General features: G+C 50.6%; 1 protein-coding gene across 2 annotated transcripts; it reads left to right on the top strand.

The window, feature by feature from the left end:
• Positions 1-839: 839 nt before the first annotated feature.
• Positions 840-27,295, top strand: LOC123448381 (peptidyl-prolyl cis-trans isomerase CYP23). Of its 2 annotated transcripts, none has more exons than XM_045125237.1 (8): positions 840-1,074; positions 11,302-11,415; positions 11,511-11,659; positions 11,909-11,981; positions 12,062-12,151; positions 12,288-12,327; positions 26,793-26,875; positions 26,962-27,295. In XM_045125237.1, exons 1-8 carry the CDS (start codon positions 931-933, stop codon positions 26,980-26,982), a joined length of 714 nt encoding a protein of 237 aa, XP_044981172.1. In that variant the 5' UTR covers positions 840-930; the 3' UTR covers positions 26,983-27,295. The 2 variants fall into 2 exon arrangements, with proteins under 2 accessions (XP_044981172.1, XP_044981174.1); XM_045125239.1 differs by lacking the exon at positions 840-1,074 and adding an exon at positions 5,311-5,337.
• The last annotated feature ends 386 nt before the right edge of the window (positions 27,296-27,681 follow it).

The raw sequence follows: 27,681 nt of genomic DNA, 5'->3' as shown, positions 1-27,681 counted from the left end.
TCAAGCCACCAACGCGCTTTTGCTGCTCCTAGTAGCAAGCAGCCATGATTTTTCCTCATCCCTTGCAACAAGCAGACCTTACTCCTCCCACTCCTTCCTTTTTACATCAAGTTATGGCGCCCCAAGCTGCCACTTTATGAATATGTGGTCGAGCTGCTCGCGGTTGCTAGCAGTTGATACTGCGCCATCAGGGCACACTGCCACAAGGCTCGTCCCCGGTGCTACAAGGCCGACGCTCAGCTCCTATGGCCACCGGTGCTCTGTAACAGTTGCGGGAAGACTTCCCGCGGGCTCAGGATCCCTCGAGTAGATCCGCAACTGGATTTCTGCAACGACGACGTTGTTGCGATTGACGGCACCGAAGCTAGTGCAAGTAGGTGCAATAACGAGTTTCCGCAACATGGTCTGTTTCAAAAAATTAGAACAAATATCTTGTTGCAAAAGAAAAATCTGCAACAAGCAAATTGTTTCTGAAACTCGACCGTTGTTTCAGGAATTAACGGGTCCAAAGTTTATTTCTTGCAACAAAGGGAAAGTTTCTGCAACTTGACCGTCGTTTCAGGAATTATGAGGTGCCCGGCTGGAGCGGATCGGATGGTTGCGCGTAGATCCAACGTACTTGTTTCTGCAACTGGAGCGTTGTCTTAGGATTTTTTGTGATGGACGGAGGCGACCGAACTGACGATCTGACCGTGCACGCGAATATATCGGATGGCTACAAGGGTGGTGGATGGTTACTATAAATCCACCAGGGAATGCTTAGCAGTCCTCATAGGAAAATGATTAGGATTTGATTGTTTTTTATGTTAGGATCAGATCCGTCTGAACTTCTCCGAAAAGGTACAGTTAATTTTGCCACCGGTGGCTCCGGCTCTCTCACACGCAGCTGCTCTGCCCTCGTGCAGCTAAACCAGCGCACACCAAAAAGAAATGGAGGAAAACAGAAAAATGGCGGGTTTGTTCCGGCACATCGCCGCCGCTCTCCTTTTCCTCGTTGCGGCCGCTTCAGCCGCCGGCGCTTCCACTTATTACGCCTCGGATCCCAACCTCGGATCCGCCCGCGTCGTCTTCCAGGTCCTGCTTCCTGTTTCTGCTCTTACCGTCGTGAGATTCGCACCCAGGTGTTTCGCATTGAACTCCTGCAAATTGAGCGGCCTATTCTAGCGTTCGGGGAAGCAAACATATCTGGGAATTGCTTTGTGTAGATTAAATCCTGTATATCTGTCCACAAATTTGCTTTTCTTTTTTAGAAACTTGTCGATCGATTTGTGAATCGTGGGAATTTCCGAGCCGCTGCTGTATTTCTAGAAAGATTCGTTGTGTAATTGGTTTAGCATGGGTGGTACGGCCAGAGTGTATTGGAGTTAAGAGTGAGAGGATTGCAGGATTTGTATACTAGGAATCTAGGATTGGTGAGTGAACTGCTGCATATTTCTCGTCAAAATTCTGATTTTCTCGGTTACTCCTATTGGCCGAATCACCTAACTACTCCAACTGCTAGATCATACGACTGTAACAGTACAAACTGGATCCGGTACTCCCTCCGTGTCACGACCTATTGAGCTGGGTAGCTGGTCGGCGACGAGTTTGAGCTGGGGAACAGGGGAACGAGATTCAGAGGGTTGGATTTGAAATCGGTAGCGTAAGAAGAGAGGAAAGGAGAGCCAGAGCGAGAGGAAGAGGGAGACAGCCAGGAGATAGGAATATTCTGTTTTAATTCATCGATGCCGACCACCACGCGCCTCGGCCGCTTATAACGGCGTCTCATGTTTAATTACATGGCTCAAAGCCCACACTAGGCTCGACGGCCCATTTCAGTTCGCGCTATCCGTTACACCGGCCCATGACCTTTCCCTCCACTCCTGAGCGTTGATGTAGGTACCGTAGTACTTACAGTACCCGCCCGTGAAGAACCAGCTTGTCCCCAAGCTGGAGCATCTGGAAACTTGGCTTTGATCACCTCATAGTCCTCCCAGGTTGCGGATGTAGTTGGAACCCCTGACCATTTGACCAACACCTGGAGATAAGGAGCATTCCCTTTTTTTACCAAGCGACGATCGAGTACTTCTTCAGGCAACATCCCGGGCACTGACATATCCACTGGTTTGGGTTACACTGTGAACACCGGAGTATGATCAGGTACATGCCCCTTTAGCTGAGACACATGAAACAGAGGATGTAGCATGCTCCCACCTGGTAATTCTAGTATGTAAGTAGCTTCCCCAATTTTGTCCAGGATTTTGTAGGGTCCGAAATACTTGAGGGCTAACTTAGGGCATGGCCTGTTAACTACTGAAGATTGAGCATATGGTTGTAACCTTAGATACACCATCTGACCTACTGCAAACACCCTTTCAGACATTTTCTTGTCAGCAAAATGTTTATATTTGCACTGAGCTTTTGCCAAATGTTCCTTTAGTGCTGCTGTATGCTGAGTATGCTCTCTTAACCAAGTCTGCGCATCAGTATTACAAGAACTGCGATGACCCACTAACTGGCTAACAATGGGATCATGTCCATAGAGTGCCTTGTAAGGAGTGCAACCCAAAGAAGAATGATATGTTGTGTTATACCAGAATTCTGCCTGCGGCAACCACAGTGCCCATTTGGTTGGAAAATCATGCACAACACATCTCAAGTACATCTCCAAACATTGATTGACCCTCTCAGTTTGTCCATCTATTTGTGGATGATAAGCTGTGCTCATGTGCAACTCTGTTCCCCATACCCTGAACAATTCTTTCCAGAAAGCACTGGTGAAAATCTTGTCTCTGTCAGACACAATAACCAGAGGCAGACCATGCAACTTGACAATGTTGTTGAGAAAAGCTTTGGCAACTGATGCAGCAGTGAATGGATGTTTCAATGGCAAGAAGTGACTTACTTTGGTGAAACGGCCAACCACCACCAAAATTGTTGAATATCCCTCAGACTTAGATAATCCCTCAATGAAATCCATACTAATTTCCTGCCAAGGACCATCAGGTATGGGTACAGGTTGTAGCATACCTGTTCTTTTGCACAATTCATGTTTAGCCTGTTGACTGATGCCACACTATTTGACAAAGTTTTTCACTGCTGACTTTAAACCCTGCCAGTTGAATAGTTGTTTAACATTGTGATAAGTGGATAACATGCCTGAATGCCCTCCAATGGGACTGGTATGAAAAGCTTGAATGAGTTTGGTCTGAAGTCCAATATTTGCTCCTACCCAAATCTTGTCCTCATGTTTGATGAGCCCTTCCTGGAGCTGGAACCCAGGGCAAGCATTTGCATCCAAAGCCAGTTTCTGTAACATATTCTGAGCCAAAGAATCCATTGTATATGAGTTTAAAATTTCTTGCAGCCAAAGTGGTCTACTAATAGATATGGACTGAGCTACAAACAGATGGGCCACTCTAGACAGAGCATCTGCTACTGTGTTTTCCACTCCTTTCTTATATTGAATGGTAAACTGCAGTCCCACCAGTTTTGTCATTGTTTTTCTCTGAAGATCTGAAGTTAAATGCTGATCTCCAAGATGGCACAAGCTCTGATGATCTGTTTTGATGACAAAAGGTGCCCTAGACAAATAAAATCTCCATCTATCAACTGCCATCATAATAGCTAAGAATTCCTTCTCATATATGGAAGTTTTTTGGCTAGCCACTCCCAAAGCTTTGCTATAGTAAGCAACAGGGTGTCCTTCCTGAGACAACACAGCTCCTACTCCAGTGTTGCATGCATCAGTTTCAACCACAAAGGTTTTTTCAAAGTTTGGTAGAGCTAGCACAGGAGTGTTTGTCATAGCTTGTTTGAGACTTTGGAAAGCCTGTTGTGCAGGTTCAGACCATAGAAAAGCTTGTTTCTTGAGTAAAGCAGTTAGAGGTTTTGCTAACAGCCCATAGTTCTGGACAAACTTCCTATAATATCCAGCAAGTCCCAGAAAACCCCTCAGTTCAGTGACTGTTGTTGGAACAGGCCATTTAAGCATAGCTTCAGTCTTAGCAGGATCAGTTGCCACAACTTTATCAGATATAGTGTGACCCTTTCCTTCACATATAACTATTGTTCCTTAAGAATATCAAACACAGACTGTAGATGGTCCAAGTGTTCGTCAAAAGTTTCACTGAAAATCAAGATGTCATCCATGAAGACTAACACATACTTTCTGTTGGGATCAGCAAATACACTGAAATGTCCCTGGGGCTGTGGCCAAACCAAAAGGAACTACTCTGAACTGAAATTGCCCATGATGTGTTTTAAAAGCAGTCTTAAACTCATCTTCTTCCTTCATCCTGATTTGATGGTATTCAACTCTAAGGCCCCCCCCCAAGCTCATCCAATGATTTCATCAATCACAGGTAGAGGAAATTTATTTTTAATAGTGAGGGCATTTAATCTTCTGTAGTCCACACAGAACCTCCATGTACCATCCTTTTTCTTAACCAACAGGACAGGAGAAGCAAAAGGACTGATGCTAGGTGTGATCAAACCAACTTTCAACATCTCTTGCACTTGTCTCTCAATCTCATCTTTTTGCAGTGGAGGGTATCTGTAGGGCCTGCAGTTCACTGGTACAACATCAGGTACCAGATGAATAGTGATCCAGGGCTCTATGAGGAGGCAGTGTTTTAGGCTCTTGAAACACTGTTTGATTCTTTGTCAACAACTCTTGCACTGCAGGAGGTACTTCCATAGATGGTGCCATCATAATGTGATTCAAGATAGCTGTAGCCCATACCTCATTGCCTTTTTCCCATTTGAAGGTTGTTCAGCAGATATCTCCTTAAGCTGGTCCTGTTTTACCGGCATGACTCCTTGCAGTCTGATTTCTTGACCTTCATGCTGAAATTGTATCCATCTTTCAGCCCAATGACATTTCATTATGCCCCACTGCTCCAACCAGTCCATACCCAGTATAATGTCATGCCAACCCAAAGGAAGGACTTGCATGGCATTGTTGAAATTGTGCCCCTGAATCCACCAAGTCAACTGAGGTACCATGTGAGTGCAAGACACCAGATCTCCATTAGCCACCCTAACTTGCAAAGGCATTGGCAGCTTCTCAGTTTTTACTGTTATCCTGTTCAGTAAGGCTTGATCCACAAATGTGTGAGTACTGCCAGAGTCAATAAGTATGAGTACTACTTCATTTCCCACTAATGCTCTCAACTGAATTGTTTTAGGATGAACAATACCTGACAAAGCAGTAATGGATATGGTGGCACATTCTCCAGAATTATCAGTGACCAAAGCATCCAGTATTGCATCAGAAATTATCTCATGAGGATCCACCAGATCTGTAGCCTTTAAATGTCCCCAGGCACAGTCTGCTGAATACATATGTATGGCCTGGTATGAACTTCTCCCCACATTTGTAACACAAGCCATTTGCACGTCTGTATTCATTCAGCTGCTTAGCCTTCCAGAGCTCTCCTGTAGAAAGTTGTCCCTTACTTTCAAACTTTCCCATGGCAGGTTTCCCATAGTAAGCTCTGGATTGTTTCTGTGTTGACAGTAGCCCTTCCTGAACAGAGGCATACATTGCTGCCAACTGTATGGTAGTGGGCATTTGCAGCTCCACTACACTTCTCAGCTCCTCCTTTAACCCCATGGTAAACCTTGTGAATAGAAAGGTGTCACTCAGGGCTGGCTCATACAACTTCACATGATACACCAATTGCAGGAACTGTTGCTTGTACACTTCCACATTGTCCACCTGTTTCAGAGATAGTAGTTCCTTCATCTTCTGCCTATACACATTCACATCCAATTCCAGGATAGCCGCTGCACAAAACCTTTCCCATGAGTGAACATCAGCCAACTGCTTAACTGACTGGTACCAGTGTGCAGCATTATCCGTCAGGTACAGAGAAGCAGAAGTAACCTTAAAGTTCTTAGGAATATTGTAAAGTTGAAAGAAGGATTTACATCTATCTATCCAAATCCGGACCTCGGTACCATCAAATCTAGGGAAATCCATCTTAGGCATCCATCCACGTTTGCTACCTGTGTCCTCCACTGGTAACTGTATCTGCTGGTCAGAATTCTGCTCACGTACCTGAATCGGGGATACCGAATCGGAGGTGGTCGCTGTGTGATCAACACAGGAGGAGCGCCAAGTATGCCGTCTGACACCTCTGAAGCTGTTGGTGATGAACTTCCTCCACTGCCTGACCCATGTGTTCGCTTCCCACCTTGTGCAGTACATGGTGGCCCTTGCTGAGCCCGACCAATAGCATCACATGAGACCTGATCCAGGCGAGCGGCTTGCTCATTTAGCTTGACGTCGAGTGCTTCCAGCTGAGCACAGATGCCATCCACCACATCCTGCTTGCACTGCGTCGCGCGGATGTCGGCGAACTCCTGCAGCATCCGCTCCTGGAATGCCTTCATCTGCTTGACCAAGCAGCGTGTCTGCGGATTCGGTTTGGACGCCGCCGTGGTTATCCCCCCAAATCATCCCACCTCAGGTCCGGATTTACGCAGAATGAACCCTCAGGTGATCTGCTACCTTCGCGTCGGATTTGCTGGGCGACTCAGGGAATTTTTTTTTTGTGGACGCCGAGAATCGACGGCTCTGATACCAGATTGTCATGACCTATTGAACTGGGTAGCTGGTCGGCGACGAGCTTGAGCTGGGGAACGAGATTCAGAGGGTTCAATTTGAAATCGGTAGCGTAAGAAGAGAGGAAAGGAGAGCCAGAGCGAGAGGAAGAGGGAGACAACCAGGAGATAGGAATATTCTGTTTTAATTCATCTATGCCGACCATCGCGCGCCTCGGCCGCTTATAACGGCGTCTCATGTTTAATTACATGGCTCAAGGCCCACACTAGGCTCGACGGCCCATTTCAGTTCGCGCTATCTGTTACACCGGCCCATTGACTTTCCCTCCACTCCTGAGCGTCGATGTAGGTACCGTAGTACTTACACCCCGTTCCTAAAGCTATCATTTTTAGAGATTCTACTAGAGACTACATACGGAGCAAGTTAAATGAATATACACTCGAAAGTATGTCTACATACTTCCGTATGTAGTCCGTACTGGAATCTCTAAAAAGAATTATATTTAGGAACAAAGGGAGTAGTTTATTTGCATTGTTGTGTAGCATTTTTTTAAAGGATGAAAGACACCTGACCTCATCATCAGCATGATGCATGTGGCCATATTATTAAGCGAAAAATCAAACAGCCTCCAAGTGGTACAAGCTCAGTCCGAGCTGAAATGAAAATAAATGGAAACAAAAAAGTATAAAGCACCACAACCGGCAACAATAGGTTAAGATGACTAAACACCTAATCTATTGTTGGACCGCCATCCAAATCAGTTGTAGAAATTCTAAGCTACCATCTCCGATCGGGTAGACCTAGTAACCAAAAGCTCCCTGACCTCCGCAGGAGTGAGTAGCGACCAACTAGGTAGTGGTCCTGTAAACTATATGCAAAAAAATAATCCGAGTTTGTCTGTTAAAAACCATATCATTCCTGTAGTTCCATATAGCCCAAAGTAACGTACATACTCCTATCCGAACATGTGTCGCAATAGTTGAGTCAATCCCCTTTAGCCACGACCCAAGTAATGTCTGAATACTATTTGGAGGGGTGATGTTAAAAGCTATATGAACTGAGCGCCATAATAATGTAGCCATCGGGCACTCGAGAGTCGAGAAAGAGGTGTTTGATCGTTTCATCATGATCACAAAAACAACATCGTTGACTGCCCACCCAACCACGCTTTGCTAAATTGTCCTTAGTTAGAATCACCTCTTTGTGAACGAACCACATAAAAACTTTGATTCTTAAGAACACATTGATTTTCCAAATATGCGCCGATCTCGGAATTGGACCGAAGTTGATTAAATCAATATACATGGATTTCACTGAAAGCTGCTTGTACATCGTGAGCTTCCAGTGAATGGAGTCTGGCTCATCAGATAAATGGGCGTCCATCAACTTCCTGACAAGGTGAAGCCAATCATTCCATCAGTCTCCTACTACCGACCTACGGAACTCAATATTTAGAGGTATCGACTGTAATACTGTGGCAACATATGCGTCCTCACGTTGCACAATATTATACAAAGATGGACATTGTATAGGCAGCGGTGTCTCCCCTAGCCACGTATCCTCCCAGAATCTAGTAGACTAACCGTTCCCAATGATGAATTTTGTTCTATAGAAGAAAGCTGCTTTCACTTTCATCAACCCCTCTGCTTTCACTTTCATCAACCCCTTCCAGAAAGGTGAATCATTTGATCTAATGGTAAACTAGGCCAATGTTTTAGAATGTAGGTATTTGTTCCTTAGCAACTGCACCCACATATCTTTAGTCTCAACAGAAAGCCTAAATGACCACTTGCTAAATAGGCATCTGTTTTTTACCTCTAAATTCTCAATACCTAGCCCCCCTGGTCCTTGGGGCGACAAATTATATCCCATTTAGTAAGCCTGTATTTTCTCTTATTTTCATTGCTTTGCCATGGACAGGGGTGCATGGAAGCTTGCTATCCATGTGCCAGAACCATGAGTTGGTCGCGAGATCTTATGGGTTTCACCTCTAGTCTACCCCAACTTGTTTTGGACTAAAGGCTTTGTTGTTGTTGTTGTAGTTCATCGCTTTGCCAAAAGAATCCTGATCGATTTAAATCTAATCTTTTTCGTACCCCCACCGGTATTTCAAAGAAAGATAGGAGGAACATTCGCATACTCGTGAGTACTGAGTTTATTAGTATTAGCCGACCTCCATATGACATAAGCTTATCCTTCCAACAACTTGGTTTTTTTTCAAATCGATCTTCAATACATCCATTCTTTGTTAGAAAGTTTGCGATGGTGAATTGGTATACCTAAATAACTAAACGGTAGGTTACCTAATTCACAATCGAACAATAGTTGATAAGCATCTTGTTCATCTTTGGCTCTCCTAAAGCAAAACAATTTGCTCTTATTAAAACTAATCTTTAATCCCGACAATTGTTCAAATAAGCATAACACAAGCTTCATATTTCTAGCCTTGGCCATGTCATGTTCCATGAATATGATTGTATCATCCGCATATTGTAGAATGGACACTCCACTATCAACAAGATGCAGAACTAGTCCTCCGACTTGTTCGTCCTCCTTAGCTCTACCTATTAGTGTTGCCAACATGTCTGTCACTATGTTGATACCCTTTTGCGTCTGAAAGTAGTGACCTGTATCATCATTCACTTTAATTTCGACGCTCCCTTCATGTCAAACGAATCGATTGCCTCCTCCATGAATCGTTGAATCCCTTCACACGTAAGGCTTGTTGGAGGAACGGCCATTTAACTTTATCATATGCTTTTTTTGAAATCCTCCTTAGAAACGACTCCATCTAGTTTCTTGGAGTGAATCTCGTGAAGTGTTTCTTGGAGGACCACTACTCCCTTGAGCATGTATCTGCATGGCATGAAAGCTGTCTGAGTCGGTTGCACCACAGAATGTGCAATCCGCGTCAGTCGGTTTGTAGCAACTTTTGTAAAAACCTCAAAACTCACATTAAGCAGACATACCGGCCTGACTGCTCGATGCGTACCACCTCCGTCTTTTTGGCAACAATGTTATTGTCCCAAAGTTTAGGTGGAATAGCTGAAGTTGCCCATTAAACAAATCATGGAACATGGGTAGGAGGTCACCCTTAATAATATGCCAACACTTATTATAAAATTCTGCCGGGAATCCATCCGGACCCGATGACTTATTATTCTTCATTTGTGATATAGCCTTGAACACCTCTTTCTTAGTAAATGGCGCGGATAACACCTCATTCTCGTCTATCCCGAGTTGAGATATGTCATGTACCCTTTGCTCATCGAGAGACAGAAAATTGTGCTCAGGAGCTCTAAAAAGTTGTTTATAATAATTAGAGATGTACAATTTTAGGTTCTCATGGCCTACAACTGTACCCTCATCCTATTCAAGTTGGTATATCTTCTTCTTTATGTGTTTTCCATTTGCGATCAAATGGAAAAACTGTGTATTGTCATCCCCTTGGACTACCTGTCTAACTTTCACTCTAAGTGCCCATCTCATCTCTTCCCTGAGCAGTGTTCGTAATTTACCCTCGGCTTCCCTCTTAGATGCCCATTCCGGGTGGATTCAGCCTTCACATCCAGCTCATTGATAAGATTGAGAAGCCTCTCTTTTTCCACCTTATATACTCCACTTTCATTTTTGGCCCATCCCGAACTGCTGCAAATGCCTAATTTTATTTTGTCAGCGCTCGACATTAGACCTCCCTCGAGTGTCCTTAGCCCACTCTCAGGCTATTAGTTCAATAAAGCCCTCTCTCTTGAACCATGCTAGTTCAAAAGAGAAAACGTTGTTGTTTCCCAAATGGGTCGCCTTCCTAGAGTCAACAAGCAAAGGACTGTGGTCTGAAATGCCTCTGTTCAAAGCTCAAACCGTTACTATGGGAAGTTTTTGTTCCCATTCGATACCGGTTAGAACTCGATCCAACTTTTCGTATGTTTGAGTCTGCAACGTGTTTGCCCAAGTGAATTGCCTTCCTGTTAGGTCTATCTCCCTCGGGTTCAGGCTCTCAATGATTGTATTAAACATGAATGACCACCTGGCAACAAAGTTGTCATTGTTCTTTTCGTCTCTTCTTTTGATAATGTTAAAATCAGCTCCAACCAAGATGGGAAGCCTTTCATCGCCACATGCCCGCACCATATCGGCTAGAAAGTCCGGCTATAATTCCGATTGGGCAGCTCCATACACGGAAACAAGTGTCCATCGGAAGTTCGGAACCCATCCATTTTTGAGCGCACCCTAAATTTGACGGCAAAGTCCCCGAACACCATGTTCTGAACTTCGAGCGTCTCGCACTTGACCCCAAGTAAAATCTCACTGGATCTTCTTGGGGGTAGACAGTGCCAATCAAACTCAACGCCACTAGAAATCGTGTTGAGAAATTGTGAGGTGAAGTTATCTCTGCCTGTCTCTAATAAGGCAATAAAGTCCAACTTATGCTCAACGGATGCTTCCGCAAGGAATCTTCTTTTAGCCAAGTCCCTCAGACCTCTGCTATCCCAAAAATTTCCTTAAATTTATCATCATGAAACCTATTTTTAACCGAATCCTAGCATACCTAGTTATTATTATTATTTTGCTTTGCAAGAACTTCCTGTGTTTTTCTTCTATATCTGTTGGTACTTATGTTGCCTTATACAGTATGGCTCAGTTAATCCTCGAATGTAGTATGCTAATCATTTTTTTCGCGATAATTACCTGCTGCGTTTGTTTCCGTTTCTTACTGACATCACCTACTTGTATTGCAATTGTACCTGCAGTTAAATCATGGTGATATTGAGTTCGGCTTCTTTCCTCATGTTGCACCTAAGACAGTTGAACACATTTTTAAACTTGTGCAGCTTGGATGCTACAATACAAATCACTTCTTCCGGGTATGAATAAATTTGATAACTTTGCTGACACAATTTTGTTTGTTTGTTATGGACTACTTTGTATCATATGCATGCACATCTGTTACTGGTTGCAGGTTGACAAGGGTTTCGTAGCGCAAGTTGCCGATGTCATGGGAGGTAGAAAAGCCCGTATGAATAAAGAGCAGGAACAACAGGCAGAGAAATCAATTGTTGGTGAATTTAGTACTTTCAAGCATGTCAGAGGAATTCTTTCAATGGGAAGGTACTCCCTGTCTGAAGTTTTGGCAGAAACCTGTCTTATCAAACCATCTGGTTCTGGCCTAAACCATAAGGTCATGTAGTATCTTTCTGTATGCATTGGTTCATATGGTTGTTCATAGTTCCTTTTATCGTCCCATACAATTCCAGATGAATGCAATGTACATTATACCCTGCACAAAAAAGAAGCTGCTTTGTATCTACAATTACATTTATCAGCTTATGATATTTACTTATTCTTCCCATCTGCAAGGTATTCTGATCCAGACAGTGCCTCCTCTTCCTTTTCTATCCTCCTTGGTGATGCTCCCCACCTTGATGGTCAGGTATTTAGCATTTCTTGAAAAGACCCATATTTAATTTCCATTAAAATAACTGAATGGAGATGGCGCCTAATGAATTTCAGTATGCTGTATTCGGGAGGGTGACTAAGGGTGACGATACATTAAGAAAACTAGAGCGCCTGCCAACCCATAAAGAAGGCATTTTTGTAATGGTATGTATTGGGAATGCTAGTCCTATGTATGGGCAATCTGTCCCACCTTATTTACCTCTCCAGTGCGCATGGTAAATATTTGAAATTCTTCCACATGCTAAATTGCACCATATTTATGTATTTATTCCATCTTCAGCCAATTGAGCGCATTGAGATTCTGTCGACATACTATTACGGTAACAGCTGAAATTCCTTGTTTCGTCCCCCTTTTATTTTTGTTTTTTGTATCTTGAACATCATTACCACAAACAAAATACACTAGCATATATGCAAAGCTTCCTTGTTATATTGCATGCCCTTTAGACGATTAGACAATTTATTATGAAATACATGTGATGTTTACATATTGAGTTGATCTTCTCTATCATTGAAAGTAGTTCTTTTTCTCTAGTAGTTGAATAGATGTCAATATGAAGCTTCTATAGCTAATCATATCCTATGTATACCTAAGAGAGTGATCTCCGTTAATTCTAATTATCTCAACATGCATGCTTCCACATACTCAAAATTGTTGTAGCCGTTAGATTACTAGTTTGATCCACTAGCATCTATCTGATCTACACATGAGAATCCTCTACCATGCATAAATGCATTCTAAGTAGGCTTTAAATCACATTGCATTTAATTGTGGCATGCACAACTTTTCATGTTAATATTTTTTTGTTTATGTAGAAGTCTCTCACATAGTTTGAATTGTAAGGACTGAATTAGTATTCTACAGCGTATTTAGAAACTATATATCCACTTGCACGGCAACACAAGGGGTATCATCTAGTTAAGTAGAATTTCAGACCCCTACCCGTGTAGACATTTTTCACTCTAGAGTTATTGCTGATGAAGAAACGCTAACCTGTGAAAATATTATGACGGGGTAATGGCCTCTGGGTATATCAAAGCGGAGGAAACCCTTCTCCAAGACATTTGGGGGCCGACTGGCGGCAGACGGTCCGTCCGGCCGCCAGCTCGTCCGGCCGTCTGGCCCCAACGGCAGCCGGCGGGTCAGCGCCCGTCCCATCCGGCCGTACCGACGTACGACGACAAGACCAAACCCCTGATGCAGAAGCGCGCGTGGCTACAGTACGCGTTGACAGGCCCGACATGGCCACGGGCGTGATGATGCTGTTAGGAATATGCAACTTGTATTCCCATGAGGCCATAGGCCGATATATATACATGTACAGGTTTGGACTATATGCAGAAAATCCCTTATACAACGGTATAAATATGAAGGGGTACATGGCTATATTATATATATACTCTAACACCCCCCCCTCAAACTCATGGTGGATGAACAACACTGAGTTTGGAGAGATAGAAGCCATGTTGCGCTCTAGTCTGGGCCTTCGTCAGGAAATCCGCCAACTGTAACTCGGAAGGCACATATTGAAGAACAATAACCTCATCCTGCACACCAGCACGCACATAAAAAGCATCAACACCAATGTGCTTGGTGAGCTCATGCTACACAGGATCGCGCGCAATGCTGATAGCACTTGTACCGTCAGATAAGAGCAGAGTAGGTGTAGTGACAGAAACACCAAAATCGTGAAGTAACCACCGTAACCAAGTCATGTCTGCTGTCAAAAGAGCCATCGCTCGCAACTCAGCATCTGCACTCGAACGTGAAACTGCGGTCTGTTTCTTGATCTTCCAGGCAATGAGAGAACCACCAAGAAAAACACAGTAAGCAGAAAGTCAACGGCGATCTGAAGGATCACTAGCCCACGTAGCATCCGAATAGGCCTGAAGCTGTAAAGAACTGGAGCGAGGAAAGAATAGACGGTGAGAGATCGTGCCTCGAAGATATCGGAGAACACGAAGGAGATGACTATAGTGAACCGAGGTGGGAGCGGAGACAAACTGACTCAGAATATGGAACCAGATAAGAGATATCCGGACGAGTGACAGCTAGATAGACAAGACTGCCAACAAGATGACGATAACGCGTCGGGTCAGGCAGAGGGTCACCATCAGTATCACGAAGGTGAACATTGAGCTCCATGGGAGTCAACAATGCGCTCGTCCGTAAGAGCAGCACGGGCAAGAAGATCCTGGATATACTTTTCCTGGGATATAAAAAAGCCATCAGAGGTAGAAGAGACTTCAATCCCAAGAGAGTAACGAAGAGGTCCAAGATCAGACATAAGAGACTGCTCACTAAGACGGGCCTTTAGAAAGGCAATATACTCGGGATCATCACCAGTGATGATCATGTCATCAACATAGAGAAGAAGAAGAGCCCGACCACGAGCAGAAAGGTGGACAAATAATGCTGGATCATGAGCACTGGCTGAAAAACCAGCAGCAGTTACCACAGAGGCAAATCGCTCAAACCAGGCGCGCGGGGCTTGCTTAAGGCCATAGAGAGAGCGACGAAGACGACATACCATGCCATCAGAAACAGAATACCCAGGTGGTGGTTGCATGTACACCTCCTCACGCAGCTCACCATTAAGAAAGGCATTCTTAACATCAAGCTGAGAGGCAGACCAATGGCGTGCAAAGGCCACGGCAAGAAGTGTACGAATAGTGGTCATATGGGCCACAGGAGCAAAAGTCTCGTCGTAATCATTTCCATGCTCCTGCTGAAAGCCACGAGCCACAAGACGAGCTTTATAACGCTCAAGAGAACCATCGGAGCGAGTCTTAACCTTGTAGACCCACTTACAAGTGATGGGACGGACACCAGGGGGAAGGGAAACCAGATCCCATGTACCAGTGCGTTCAAGAGCAACAATCTCCTCTGCCATTGCAAACTGCCATTCAGGATGAACAACAGCCTGACGATAGGAAGTCGACTCAAGAACAGCAGCACCAGCGGTGGGAAACCCAAGGCGATCAACCGGCGAGAACGCAAGGCATAGGGAGGCTGAGATGAGGATGACGACACATCCGCAGAGGCATCCACATGACGTGAACGGTGAGTGTAACACTGAGGAAAAGATGGAACAATGCAAGGAGGGATCGCCAAGGTAGAATCGGGGGGTGAAGACGAAGAAGTCACCGAAGATGAAGGTGCAGAATCCGGTGACATGCTAGGGGAGGAAACCGTGGGAGATGGTGGTGGCAAATCGACAAGAGGTGGAGAAGCAGAGGTAGTAGAACGAATAGACAAAGTCTCGATGGGGGTGAGAGGTGTATCAGGAAAAGTGAGGAAAGAGATATCCTCCACTGAAAAGGTCGAGGAAGATGGGCGTGGGTAGAAGGGACGAGACTCATCAAAAGTCACATCCCGAGAGATACGCATCCGACGACCGATAGGATCAAAACAACGATAGCCCTTATGCTCATCACTATAGCCTAAGAAGCCACACTCAACAGACTGAGCGGTCAGTTTGGTGCGTTCGCGAGGGGCAAGAAGAACATAGCAAACACAACCAAACAAGCGAAGCATCGAATAATCAGAGAACGATCAAAAAGACGCTCGAAAGGAACACCACCCTGTAGAGCAGCAGAAGGTTGTAGATTGATGAGATAGGTGGAGGTGGAGACGGCCTCAGCCCAAAAATGAGGCGGGAGAGAGGCAGCAATCATCAATGCACGAGCCGTCTCAAGAAGATGACGATGCTTTTGCTCAGCCACGCCATTCTGAGCATGAGCACCAGGACAAGAAAACTGAGAAAGAGTCCCTTGCTCAGCAAGAACACCACACAACATCTTAGAAATATACTCGCCAGTGGAGTCAGCACGAAACACACGAATGGGCAAAGAGAATTGAGTGTGAACCATGGCAGCAAAATGCTTATAAATAGACCACACCTCACTACGAGAAGTCATGAAATAAAGCCATGTGTAACGAGAGAAATCATCTATGAAAATATTATAGTATTTATGACCCCCTTTCGAAGCGAAGGGAGCCGGACCCCATACATCAGAATGGACTAAATCAAAAGGACGCTTAGACACCGACTCACTATGCGAATATGGTAACTGAATCTACTTGCCAAGACGACAACCCTGACATTCTAAAGAGACATCTCCCGATACAGACCCCAGAAGACCTCGACGAACTAAAGACGACAAACGAGAACCACAAAGATGACAAAGTCGATGATGCCACTGCTGGAAGGAACCGGTAGCAGAGGCGACCGAAGCGGAGGAACTGACGATAGTGGTGGCAGCGGAAGGAACATGAAGCCAGTCTAACTCCCAAAGGCCTTGAGAATCACGGTGGCGAGGGCCAGCCCCAACCAGAGTGTGCGTGCGACGGTCCTGGACGGGGGCGGCCCGAGCCGCCAGGAGGAGTGGACAAGAGCGACGGAGTACTCGAGCGAGACGAAGTCGGTGCAGCATGTGTCATAGCAGGGGCTCGAGCAGCGAGCACAGAGGGAATCTCTAGTAAACCAGCACCACGCAAGCGAGTCTCCTCAGCACGAATCTCAGAAAGTGCCTCCATGAGAGAAATACGGCCACGAGCAAACAACTGATCACGTCGGGGCTCGTAGACACGATGAAACTCCAAATTGGCCTGTACAGCCTGGCAACATGGGCAAGTACGACAACCAGCACTGCAGAGAGAATCAAGCTGACGCCAGATAGCAGAACTCTGTGCATAGAAATCATCAACAGTGGAGTCACCCTGCTGAAGAGCATGCTCCTGACGAACCAGAGAGAGGTATAAGGCATCACCAGAGGGCTCATAACGCTGACGAAGACTGATCCACATCTCAAAGACAGTAGGAAGACCTAGAAACTTAGAGGCAAACTGGGGCAGAACACTAGTAGTGAGAACAGCTGCAGCACAAGCATCATCATCAAGCCACCGGGTGTAAACAGACAGAGCACCATGATACACCTGAAGAGCCTCCTCATAAATCAAAACCTGCTCATCATAAGTACGAACAGCGGCCTCATCAGCAAGCTTAGCTGCATCCTTCGCAGCCTGATTAGCATCCGTAGGAAGAACCGGTGGCGTCGGTGGAGTGGGGGCCACAGGAGGAACCGGACGTGGCAGACAACGGATCTCGCCAGAAAGAACGCCCCATAGACGGATGCCACGCATGTGAATGCGCATGAAGCCAATGAACTCGGTGTAGTTAGTGCCATAAAAAATCACCGGACAACGAGGAACAACAACGTAGCCTGATGCAGCAGACATTTTTTTTCTTTTTTTTTGGTCAACAACCCTCAACAGCAGCAGCCAACAGAGAGTCATGGGATCTAGCTCTGACCAGGATCCAGAACAACTGCCGGTTTGGACGGCGGCAGCTGCGTGACGGGAGGGCGATGAGAGCTGACTGGACGTGATCCACGAGATCTGCCGGAACCAGCAGCAGACGAGGCAGCAGGACGACAGGAGCGGACTGGGCGTGATCCGCGAGATCTGGCAGAACCAGCTGCAAACGAGGGCCCAAAAGGAGCGGATCCAGCGGGAATCAGCAGCGGCCGACGGGAGCGGATCCAGCGGGAATCAGCAACGGTCGACGGGAGCGGACAAATCTGACGAGATGCGAGCGGAACTCCACCAGAGATCGACGGGGCGGACTCGTACCAGTGCAAAACCTGCGAGCGGAACCTCCACGAGCAGAACCAGCGAGCGGGACGAGATCCGGCCTACAGAACCAGCTAGCACCAGAGATCGATGGGGGCAGACGAGATGCGGATTGGATCGGGAAGAGCACGAGTTGCGCGTGCAAAAAAGAACCTAGGCTCTAATACCATGTTAGGAATATGCAACTTGTATTCCCATGAGGCCATAGGCAGATATATATACATGTACAGGTTTGGACTATATGCAGAAAACCCCTTATACAACTGGATAAATACGAAGGGGTACATGGCTATATTATATATATACTCTAACAGATGCGAGGGGCAACGAGGCTACAGGGCCACCGGTCACCCCCGAGGCTGACCGGGCGAGGCGGCCCTGTAGCCATGCCTGCGCCTACCTACAACCTGACGACTGGCGTGCTCGCCACTGTAGCGTTCGGCTGGTGGGCCCGAGTCGTACAAGACCCGACAACCGGCGGGCCCTGCCTCCTCCCCACTACTGTACATCCGTGGCTGGACTATAAAGCAAAACCCCAGCCCCTCGAGAGAGGAGCTGCCGAACACTCGAATACCCCCCCCCCTCCCCCCCATGCAACACACCAGAGAGGTAGTGAGACCGACAACGAGAGCTCCGCCCCCTTCCTCACGAACAACTCGAGGAGCATCATTGTACTGTGATCACCTATAGCCACACTGGCAGGACTAGGGGTTTTTCCTCACCGGAGTGTCCTGAACCTGGGTATATAGGCATCATGTGTCTTGCGCCTACACCCGATCCCAGACGTCGCCGGCGGCCGTCGGCCCCAAACCACGATCTAAGCAATCCCCTGGCATTTGCTGCGGAAATACCACGACAGTTGGCGCCCACCGTGGGGCCGGCAGCGACGCCGGTCGGAGTAACGTCCCGGGCGGGATCCTTCACCCCTTCTGGCGAGCGCGTGGCGCACGGCTTGGTCGTGCGCTACGGCGCGCTCGACTGCGTCAATGACAACGCTCACCGTCTCGATGACGCGGACTTCCCCGTCGACGACTCCATCGTCCTCTTCGGCTCGCACCGCGTGTATGTCGCGGTCGTTCCCGACGAGTACCCCTCCGAGGTGCTCAGCTGCGACGAACTGCCACTGCCTGACGACGGCAACCTCTTCGCCGACCTTGGCGACCTGCCACTGCCCGACGACGGCGACCTCTTCGCCGACCTTGGCGACCTCTACACCCGCGTAGAGGTAATGACCGCCATCTCGTTTAGCGGTACATCATGGTCCGGACCCCGCTTCGCACCGTTGTTGACACACTGCGTGCACCCATCCCTGTGGTGGCCGACCCTGCGGCTGCAACTGCGGAGCTGGACGGCCACCGCCAGCACCTGCTTAGGGGGGCGGAAGCGCTGGAGGCTACCCAGCGTGAGTTCGAGGCCACTCGACGCGAGTTCAAGGCGGCCCCCGGCCTCATGCCGGCTGCCCTTGGCCTAGCTGTCTGGGGGAAGTGCGGCGCCGCCGCGGCGCCATCGGCCAGGAGGTGGCCCGGCCGCCCCGCATACGACACCTCAAGAACATGCGAGTTGCGCAAGCCGCCCTCAGCAAGCTAGGAGGGCTCAAGGGACTGGCCCGCGTGGCGCAGCAGGAGCGCATTTGCGTTCTCGTGGAGGCTGCCAACGCGCAGCAGGAGCGGCCGGCACGGTCGTTCCGCGACCTGGCCGGTTCCTGCTCGAGGACCAACGACGACCCCGTCAACCCTCGTCGGCCGGCGACTGGCTGGCGAGATACGCGCCAGGCATCTTCGCCTGTCAAGGCGAACCGTCACCGCGATAGTCGGCACACGGGCAACCGCGGTCAGCGAGACCGCAACCCGTCGGTGTCAACAGCCACGCGAAAGAGCCGGCTGGCCAGGGCAACCGCAAGCCGGCACGAAGCACCCACCGCGAAGATCGCGACCGGGCGGCCGAGGGGCCATCGCCCCGACGCCCGGTGTCTGAGCGCGTCGGCCCGCGTCAGCTGGACGACCAGGACGCCCGCTTCCGTCTGGACCGCCTCAGCATCGCCGGCAGGCGGCTCCGCCGCCTCCACAAAGGACGCGGCCGCCCCTCCGGCGCCCGCCTCGCTGACCTCGTCATCTGCAGCAGGCTCCTCCGAGCTGGAGCCGACCTCCTCGTCGCTGCAGCTGATCGGGACGCCGAACTCATCCTCCGGGATGGGCGCACCGTCCTTCCCCAGACCGGGGTAGTACGTATCCAACGCAGCGTGGCTGACGAGCTCGTTGGCGCGAAAGCCAATGGCCTCGTCGCGCCGTGCCAAGTCCGCCTGCGCCTCCGCCCGCACGGTGGCCAACTGGCCCAGGCTAATGTACGGGTACCAGGAGAGGTTGAAGGTAAACGCCATCCGAGCACCACCCCTCGCCGCTGACGCCCTCCACGTGTCGAACCAATCCACTGCGTACTCGAGCCATCGTGCGACCTGGCTGACGGGAATCTCCGCCCGGTCGGGCCAAAGAGTCTGGATAAGGCTCCCGCCCGCCGCTTGAAGCTGCTCGTAGAGCAACGCACATGGGTCAGCCGGGCCTCGCAGGCATGCACCACCTCCTCCATCCCCCAGCCGTCGCCAGCATCCGCCTCGCACCCCCCAGCGCAGCTCCTCCTGGCGGCCTTCACGGCCCGCTCCGCCCACGCTTGGGTCTCTGGAAAGTGAGCTGGCCCGATGAAAGATGATAAGACAGAGGATCAGCGAAACACAACAAATGAGGACCAAGACACTCACCGGCGAACATCACATCCACCTCGTGCAAGAGCTTGAGCGCGGCGGCCGCTTCCCGCTCCGCCCTCGCCTTGGCCGCCCCCGCCCGACGGACCTCCTCCTCGAGCCGAGCAACCTCGACACGGAGAGTCCCCGCCTCCTGCCCGCTCGCGACCGACGCCTGGGACGCCGCCTCCTTGGCTGCCGTCTCCCGCTGAAGCGCCTCGGTGAGCCGCTCCACCTCCGCCTTCAGCTGCCTTGCGGCCGCCCGCTCGGCCTCAAGATCCTTCCCTAGCCGGTCACGGTCGCCGGCGACCTCGTTGCGCTTGCATCGGACGTCGGCAAGCGAGCGGCGTAGCTCCGCCACCTCGCCCTCGGAAACGCCCCCCTCTGTACAAAGCTCGAAGTCAACAGTCGGCTCTATGAAGAATTATCCAAAGCAGAACGATTTGGCCATGCTGCCACGCAGCCGCGCAGCCGACCCAAATCTCGGGGACTACACCGAGTGGGTGCGCTCACGCGCACCCACCAACTCAAAGACATATCGCGGGCCTTCTGCAGCTCGGCCTTCTGCATCTTGAGCTCTTTCCGGACCTTGAAGTACGAAGTCTTGCTATAGCGGTACAACGCGGTCGCCTCCCTGAAGAGCGCGTCGCATTTCGCCGCGTCAGCGTGAGAAGTAAACACGAGAGAAGTAAACACGCAGCCGCGCAGCCGGCCTGAATCTCAAGGACTACACCCAGTGGGTGTGCTCGGGCGCTCCCACTAAAAAACATGCGAAGAGAAAAAAATTCCACATGGCTTACCTGAACCGCCTTCTCCATTAGCGCGAAGTTGTTCACCGCCGACTGGGCAAAGCCGGCTATTCCCTGGTGGTACCGCGCCATCGGTCGGCTACGCCGGTCGACACAAGGACCTGCCCGCCGGCCGAGGAGCTTGCCCCGGCTGACCCCAGGGCACGGCTCAGCTTGGCCCGCTCGTCCGAGACGGCGGACATTGACCGGCCCGTCCGGCTGGCCCCGCCAGTAGCGTCCGCCCCAGGTGCCGCCGGGTTCGGTTGCACCGACGAAACGACCAGGGCCCGCTCATCGACGCCCCTAGCCTCAGACCCGGCCGGCGCCCTTGGTCGTACGTCGGACTCAACACCTTCTCCCCCACCGGCTCCACAACCGGCGGCGCCTCCGTCTCTGGGGCCGGCTCCTGGCGCGTCGCCGTGCACGCCGGCGAGGCCTTCGAGGCACAAGCCTCGAGGGTCACTGACGACGCCTTGGCCAAAGGGCCGCTGCAGCCGTCGCGGCCGCCGCCTTGGCCGCGCGTAACTGGGAGGCGCGCTCCTGTTCAAGTCGCGTCGTTGTCGCGTGCTCCACGGCCAGCTGTGCAACCCTCTCGCCCCTGGGACCCGATAGGGCTGGCGGCGAGAGATCGATGGCCTCGCTGCCAAAAAGAAAGGGCACGAGCTCAACGCCACGTGGCAAGGACAAAAAGAAGGAAAGGGCACGAGCCCCGAAGGAAACTTACCCCAAAACGAGGGGAAGCGGACGAGCACCACGCCTTGGCGCCCTCCTCGGCGGCGGACGGGTGCTCGGCGGCAGCACAACTGACCGAGCCTTTTGGCGGCCGGTGCGACGATCGGCCCCTCGATCGACCGCTTCTCGATCGACCGCTTCTCCCTGCGTCGATCCTCTGCCGTCTGGCGGCGGACCGACTGCCCCGTAGCCGGCCGACCCCCAGTCGGGAGCTCCGTGCTCACTCCTCGCCGGTGGCGTCGGGGCATTCTAGTTGCAGCAGGCGGCGCCTCCACGATGCGCACGTCGTCGTCGTCGTCATTGGTCCAGTCCTTCAAAGTCACCTTGGGGAGGGGACCGCTTGACGTCTCGACCCTACCAGGCCTCCTCCTCCGCCTCCGGCGCTTCCGAGTCCCCGGGGCCGGCGGGGTTAGCCTTCCTCGGAGTCGGAGTCCGTGCGGTCCTGCGTAAAGATTTGCGGGTTCAGATCGTCCAGCGTCATTTGCCGAGGGAGTCGGAGTCCGTGCGGTCCTGCGTAAAGATTTGCGGGTTCGGATCGTCCAAAGTCATTTGCCGAGGAAAGAGTTGAAGTGAAGTGCGACCTTGCGTAAGTCGCCACAAGTAAAAGTAAAAGCAACTTGAGCCGGACCAAACTTACTTGCAGCGCACGGTTGTCGTGATAGAACGGCGCCATGCCGAACCGCCACCCCTCCTTGTCCAGCCCGAATCGGGTGATGGCGTTCACCTTGGCGGCGATCTTGCCCGGCAGCAGCTCGACGGTCGACAACTGGCAGGGGTATTTTCGGAGATTCATGTCGCAGATCCGGTGTGGCCGCTCCTGTAGCGGCAGCACCCGGCAGGAGATGAAGGCCGCCACCAGGTCCGCGGGCATCAACCCCTTGGAAGCATGGAGCTCCTTCAGCCGGCCCGCGATCACCGTCATCTTGTCGTTGCGTACCTCGAGACTCCAGTTCGCACCAGTCGTCGGAGTGTCGGCAAACGACAGGAGGTTGACCTAGTCCCGCCCCTCCTCGACGCTGTGAACGTAGAAGAAGGACCGCTGCCACTTCTTGAAGGAGTCGATCCACCTCATCTTCGAGAAGAGCCTGTTCCGCCGCGAGTGCACCACCACGCCGCCGCAGGAGTACGACACGTCGTTGTTCTTCTGGGCGTGGAAGTGGAAGAAGAGCGGGAACAAGGCAGGAAAGGGCCAAAACCCCAGGTAGCCCTCGCACAGGGTGGCGAGGCACGCGAGATATAGCACCGAGTTCGGCCCCAGATGATGCATCTGGAGCCCGAAGAAACCCAAGAACTGCCGCAGGTAGCGGCTTGCCGGCAGCCCGAAGCCGACGGTGAAGTGCGTGCCAAACACGACACGCTCGTCGGTGCGGGGCTCTGGCACGCGCTCGCCCCCACGTGCTCTGGGGACGGGATCCTCCGCGTCCCTCGGAGGTACTTGATGCGGCCATCTCGACGCTCGCCGGCGGCGGGGCGGAAAAGAAGAGGCTTGAGACGCCCCCCCGGCGGGTCGACCGTGGGAGAGCGCTGCGGGCGCGAGGAGGGTGGGATGGCGGCGGCGAGTGTTTCGGGCACGCGGAGGGAGGAACGACGGCGACAGGCACTGCGCGCACGAGGAGGAAGGGCGAACGGTGGCGAGCTTTGAAGCATCGCAAGGGCGAGACGGAGGCGAGGAGTGGGAAGGCAACGACAACCTCGGCCTCCCCCTCCTCCTTTTAAGGCCCAGGGAGGTGCGGGGGCGTGGGATCAGTTACGCCCATGCCCCTCACTAACCCATGACGCCCGCGTGCATTAATCGCGCGGGGCACCCCAACCGGTGGCCCGCGGCCACAAAGGGCCCCGTCCGCGTGCCGAGGCCTATCAGGTTATACCCGCGGCGACGTCCCGTCGCGCGCGTGGTGGCGGGCCCGCCACCCATGACTGAGCCACACGTGGTGCTCGTCGGCCGGCGCCGATGCCGTTGGCGCGGGGCCCCAGGAGCCGCGGCGTCCGACTGACCCTCAGCCGGCTGCCGCCCCACGCGTCGCGGCGTCCGACTGGCCCTCGGTCGACTGCTGCTCCAGCCGGCCGGTGGCCAAGCGTCTCGCTCGCCGGCTCCGACGGGCGCATCAACTCCAACAACGATCAATCTCTGGGGGTGGTAGGAAACCGCTGGCCCCCCTCGCCCGGAGGTTTCCGGACCCCAACGGTTTCGGGGGCTCCTGACGGGGTAATGGCCCCTGGGTATACCAAAGCGGAGGAAACCATTCCCCAAGGCATTTGGGGGCCGACTGGCCCACTGGGCCGGCTGGCGGCAGCCGACCCGTCTGGCCGTTGTGCTGCCGGCCGGCTGGCGGCGGCCGGCCCATTCGGCTGGCCCGAACGACAGCTGGCGGGTCAGCGCCCGTCCCATCCGGCCGTACCGACGTACGGCGACTAAACCAGATCCCTGATGCAGAAGCGTGCGTGGCTACAATACGCGTTGACAGGCCCGGTGAAAGGATCGATATGGTTGGCTAGAGGGGGGGGGGTGAATAGACAACGACCACTTTTTAAATAATCTTAGCAAGTTAAGGTAAACAACATACGGGTTCACAAATAATACGACAATGAGGTGAACCCTAAAGAAGCTAACAACGAGAGTTATTAAGACAAGTAAGATATAGTCACAAGCATAAGCAAATACAAAGTAAAGGATAGAGATAACCACAAGTGGAACCGATGGAGACGAGGATGTGTTACCGAAGTTCCTTCGCTTTGACAGGAAGTACGTCTCCGTTGGAGCGGTGTGGAGGCACAATGCTCCCCAAAAAGCCACTAAGGCCACCGTATTCTCCTCACGCCCTCGCACGATGCAAGGTACCGTGATTCCACTATAGGTGCCCTTGAAGGCGGCGACCGAACCTTTACAAACAAGGTTGGAGCAACTCCACACAAAGCTTGGAGGCTCCCAACTAGACCACGAAGCTTCACCACAATGGAATATGGCTTCGAGGTGACCTCAACCGTCTAGGATGCTCAAACATCCAAGAGTAACAAGATCCGCAAGGGATTGGTGGGGAATCAACTTTTCTCTTGGTGGAAGTGTGGATCTAGGCCTTCTCAACCAATCCCTAAAGAATCAACAAGTTTGATTGGCTAGGGAGAGAGATCGGGCACTTTTGAGCTTGGGCGCAACAATGGAGCTTAGAGAGGTAAGAGATAGGGTTCCTCAGCTAGAAGAACCCTTTATATAGTGGGGGAAAAAATCAGACCGTTTTCCCACTCTCTGCCCGAGCTCCAGCGGTACTACCGCTGGCTGCAGCGGTACTACCGCTGAACAGGGGCGGTACTACCGCCGCCTGGCGGTACTACCGCTGGGACTCCAGCGGTACTACCGCTGACACTAGCGGTACTACCGCTGGCCCCTTGGTAGTGCAAAAGCACTACTACCGCCAAGAAAGTCTTCGCAAAAAGGTCCGTCCACGAACTACCGCTAGGCAGGTGGAACAAAGCTCCTGGAGCGGTACTACCGCTGACCAAGGGCGGTACTACCGCTGGCTGCAGCGGTACTACCGCTAGCAATCCAGCGGTACTACCGCTGGGGACCATTTTGCAAAGATGCGATAAACAAAGTGGCGGGGGCCGCTCCAAAGATGAAGGAAAGGGAGAATGTGAAGTGTGCGCGTGCAAAGATAGATTCCACCCAAGCCTTTCCACTACAGATCCCCTCTTAATAGTACGGCTTTCCTATGACTCAAATAAAGAGAATCGTAGAGAGCGCCGTGCTTCCGTTCCATGTATGAGGAGACGTGTCGTCTTGTGCCGTTGACGTGTGTTATCTGAAACCTTAACACACACGGTTAGTCCTGTACGGTACTGTCATCAATCACCAAAATTACTTAGGCATAAACTATGCCCCAACACCCGGCGTGGCCACGGGCGTGATGATGCGAGGGGCAGCGAGGCTACAGGGCCACCGGTCACCCCGGAGGCTGACTGGCGAGGCGGCCCTGTAGCCATGCCTGCGCCTACCTACTACCAGACGACCGGCGTGCTGGCCACTGTAACGTTCGGCCGGCGGGCCCCGCATCGGACAAGGCCCGACAGCCGGCGGGCCCCACGGCTAGCCGAGCCCCGCCTCCTTCTTTTCCCCACTATTGTACATCCATGGCTGGACTATAAAGCAAAACCCCAGCCCCGCGAACACTCAAATACCCCCCCCCCCCACCCCACCCACACACACGCACACACACATCCATGGCTGGACTATAAAGCAATAAGCCAATTATGGATAAGATCTATGATCTCTTACTTTGATTGAATTGTCAACTCCGTGCCCTTCCTCACGAACAGCTCGAGGAGCACCATTGTACAGTGATCGCCTATAGTCAAATCGGCAGGATTAGGGGTTTTACCTCACCGGAGGGCTCTGAACCTGGGTATATCGGCGTCATGTGTCTTGCGCCTACATCCGTTCCCAGACGCCGCCGGCGTCCGTCCGCCCCAATTCTCTAGTACCAGCTTCTCTCCTGTGAGGATTTAACGCCAGCATTGCCACTGCCTATACTGAATGCTTTTCCTAACCAGAGTCCACAAGTGAACCTGAGTACATTTCTCTCTCTTGCTTGAGAGGTAATATAGGGTTATCCCACTGACTAGAACACCATATTTGAGTACTAAAACTTTAGGTCAGCAAGGTCCACAGATTTGCCTCGTTTTTGTTCGGTGCTATAGTAAAATTGGCATGTTCCATGTTGCACTATTTTCCTCTGTTTGCCTCTAGTATTATGTCTGTACGCACATAGTTGAGTGACAATTCATAACTGTAAGTTGTCTTTTGGTATTCTCTTTTGTGGGCTAGCTTTATGTCATAGATATTTGTTCATTTGAAATCTGAAGGTGCACAATTCAGCCTCAGTTTTTTTGACTTGCATGCAGATATTGATGTAGAGAGTTGTGAAGCAGAGAAGTCTATTCTTAAGAGGAGACTTTCTGAATCAGCATCAGAAGTTGAGAGATGGGTGAGGATCTCACTTGAGAAATACAAAAATATATTCTTATTACACATGTTCATAGTGGTCAACTAATGTTATTTCTTTTTTTGTAGAGACGAAAATGCTTCGCATGATCCAGCGATTGAGTGTCTTCTTTTCCCTTTTGGCGTCTCCTAGAAGGCATGCGTTTCGAAAGGACATCCGTATTACCTCTTCCAGGATTTAGAGTGCATGTGCATTCCAAGGAGAAGAGTCAGTCTTGTACTATGTCCGAATGCGTTGTACTATGTATTTTTTCCTTGAGTTTGATGTTACTGTGATTGCCTAATTGGGGTCTTGTACTTGTAGGTTGTACCAACCTTAATGTACCCCGGGTCTAAATTCCTGATAAAAGCGATATGCTATACTCGATATTTACTGTAGTACTTAAGTTGGTATGTTTCCTTCCTTGCCTCAGACTGCTACCGCCGCACGACTACCTTCCCAAACGATTTTTTTGAAACTTTACTTTTCGGTAGTATTGAGGCTATTCTTTTGCAGCTTTCGTAGTTGCTGGAATTATGTCGTATGGGTCAACAACGACCCCAATCGAATGAGCCTTTTCTGATTATATTGGTAATAATCTGGATAAGGGGGATTTTTAGAGCATGCTCAATGAACAATGGGGATGAAATAACTGTTGGATGGTTAAGACATGCCATCTTTAGATCCTTCTGATTTTGTTGTTGATCTTCTTTCTAAGGTCTCTTTCAGTGCACAAGTACTTAGATGAGGTGCTAAGAACATGAAAGAAGTAAAGCCTTCAATGCTAATGTCCTTAGTTTGTACTAGCT

This window comes from Hordeum vulgare, chromosome 4H (genome assembly GCF_904849725.1).
Source record: "Hordeum vulgare subsp. vulgare chromosome 4H, MorexV3_pseudomolecules_assembly, whole genome shotgun sequence".
Lineage (NCBI taxonomy): Eukaryota > Viridiplantae > Streptophyta > Magnoliopsida > Poales > Poaceae > Hordeum > Hordeum vulgare.
This window is presented reverse-complemented; position numbering and strand designations above follow the sequence as displayed.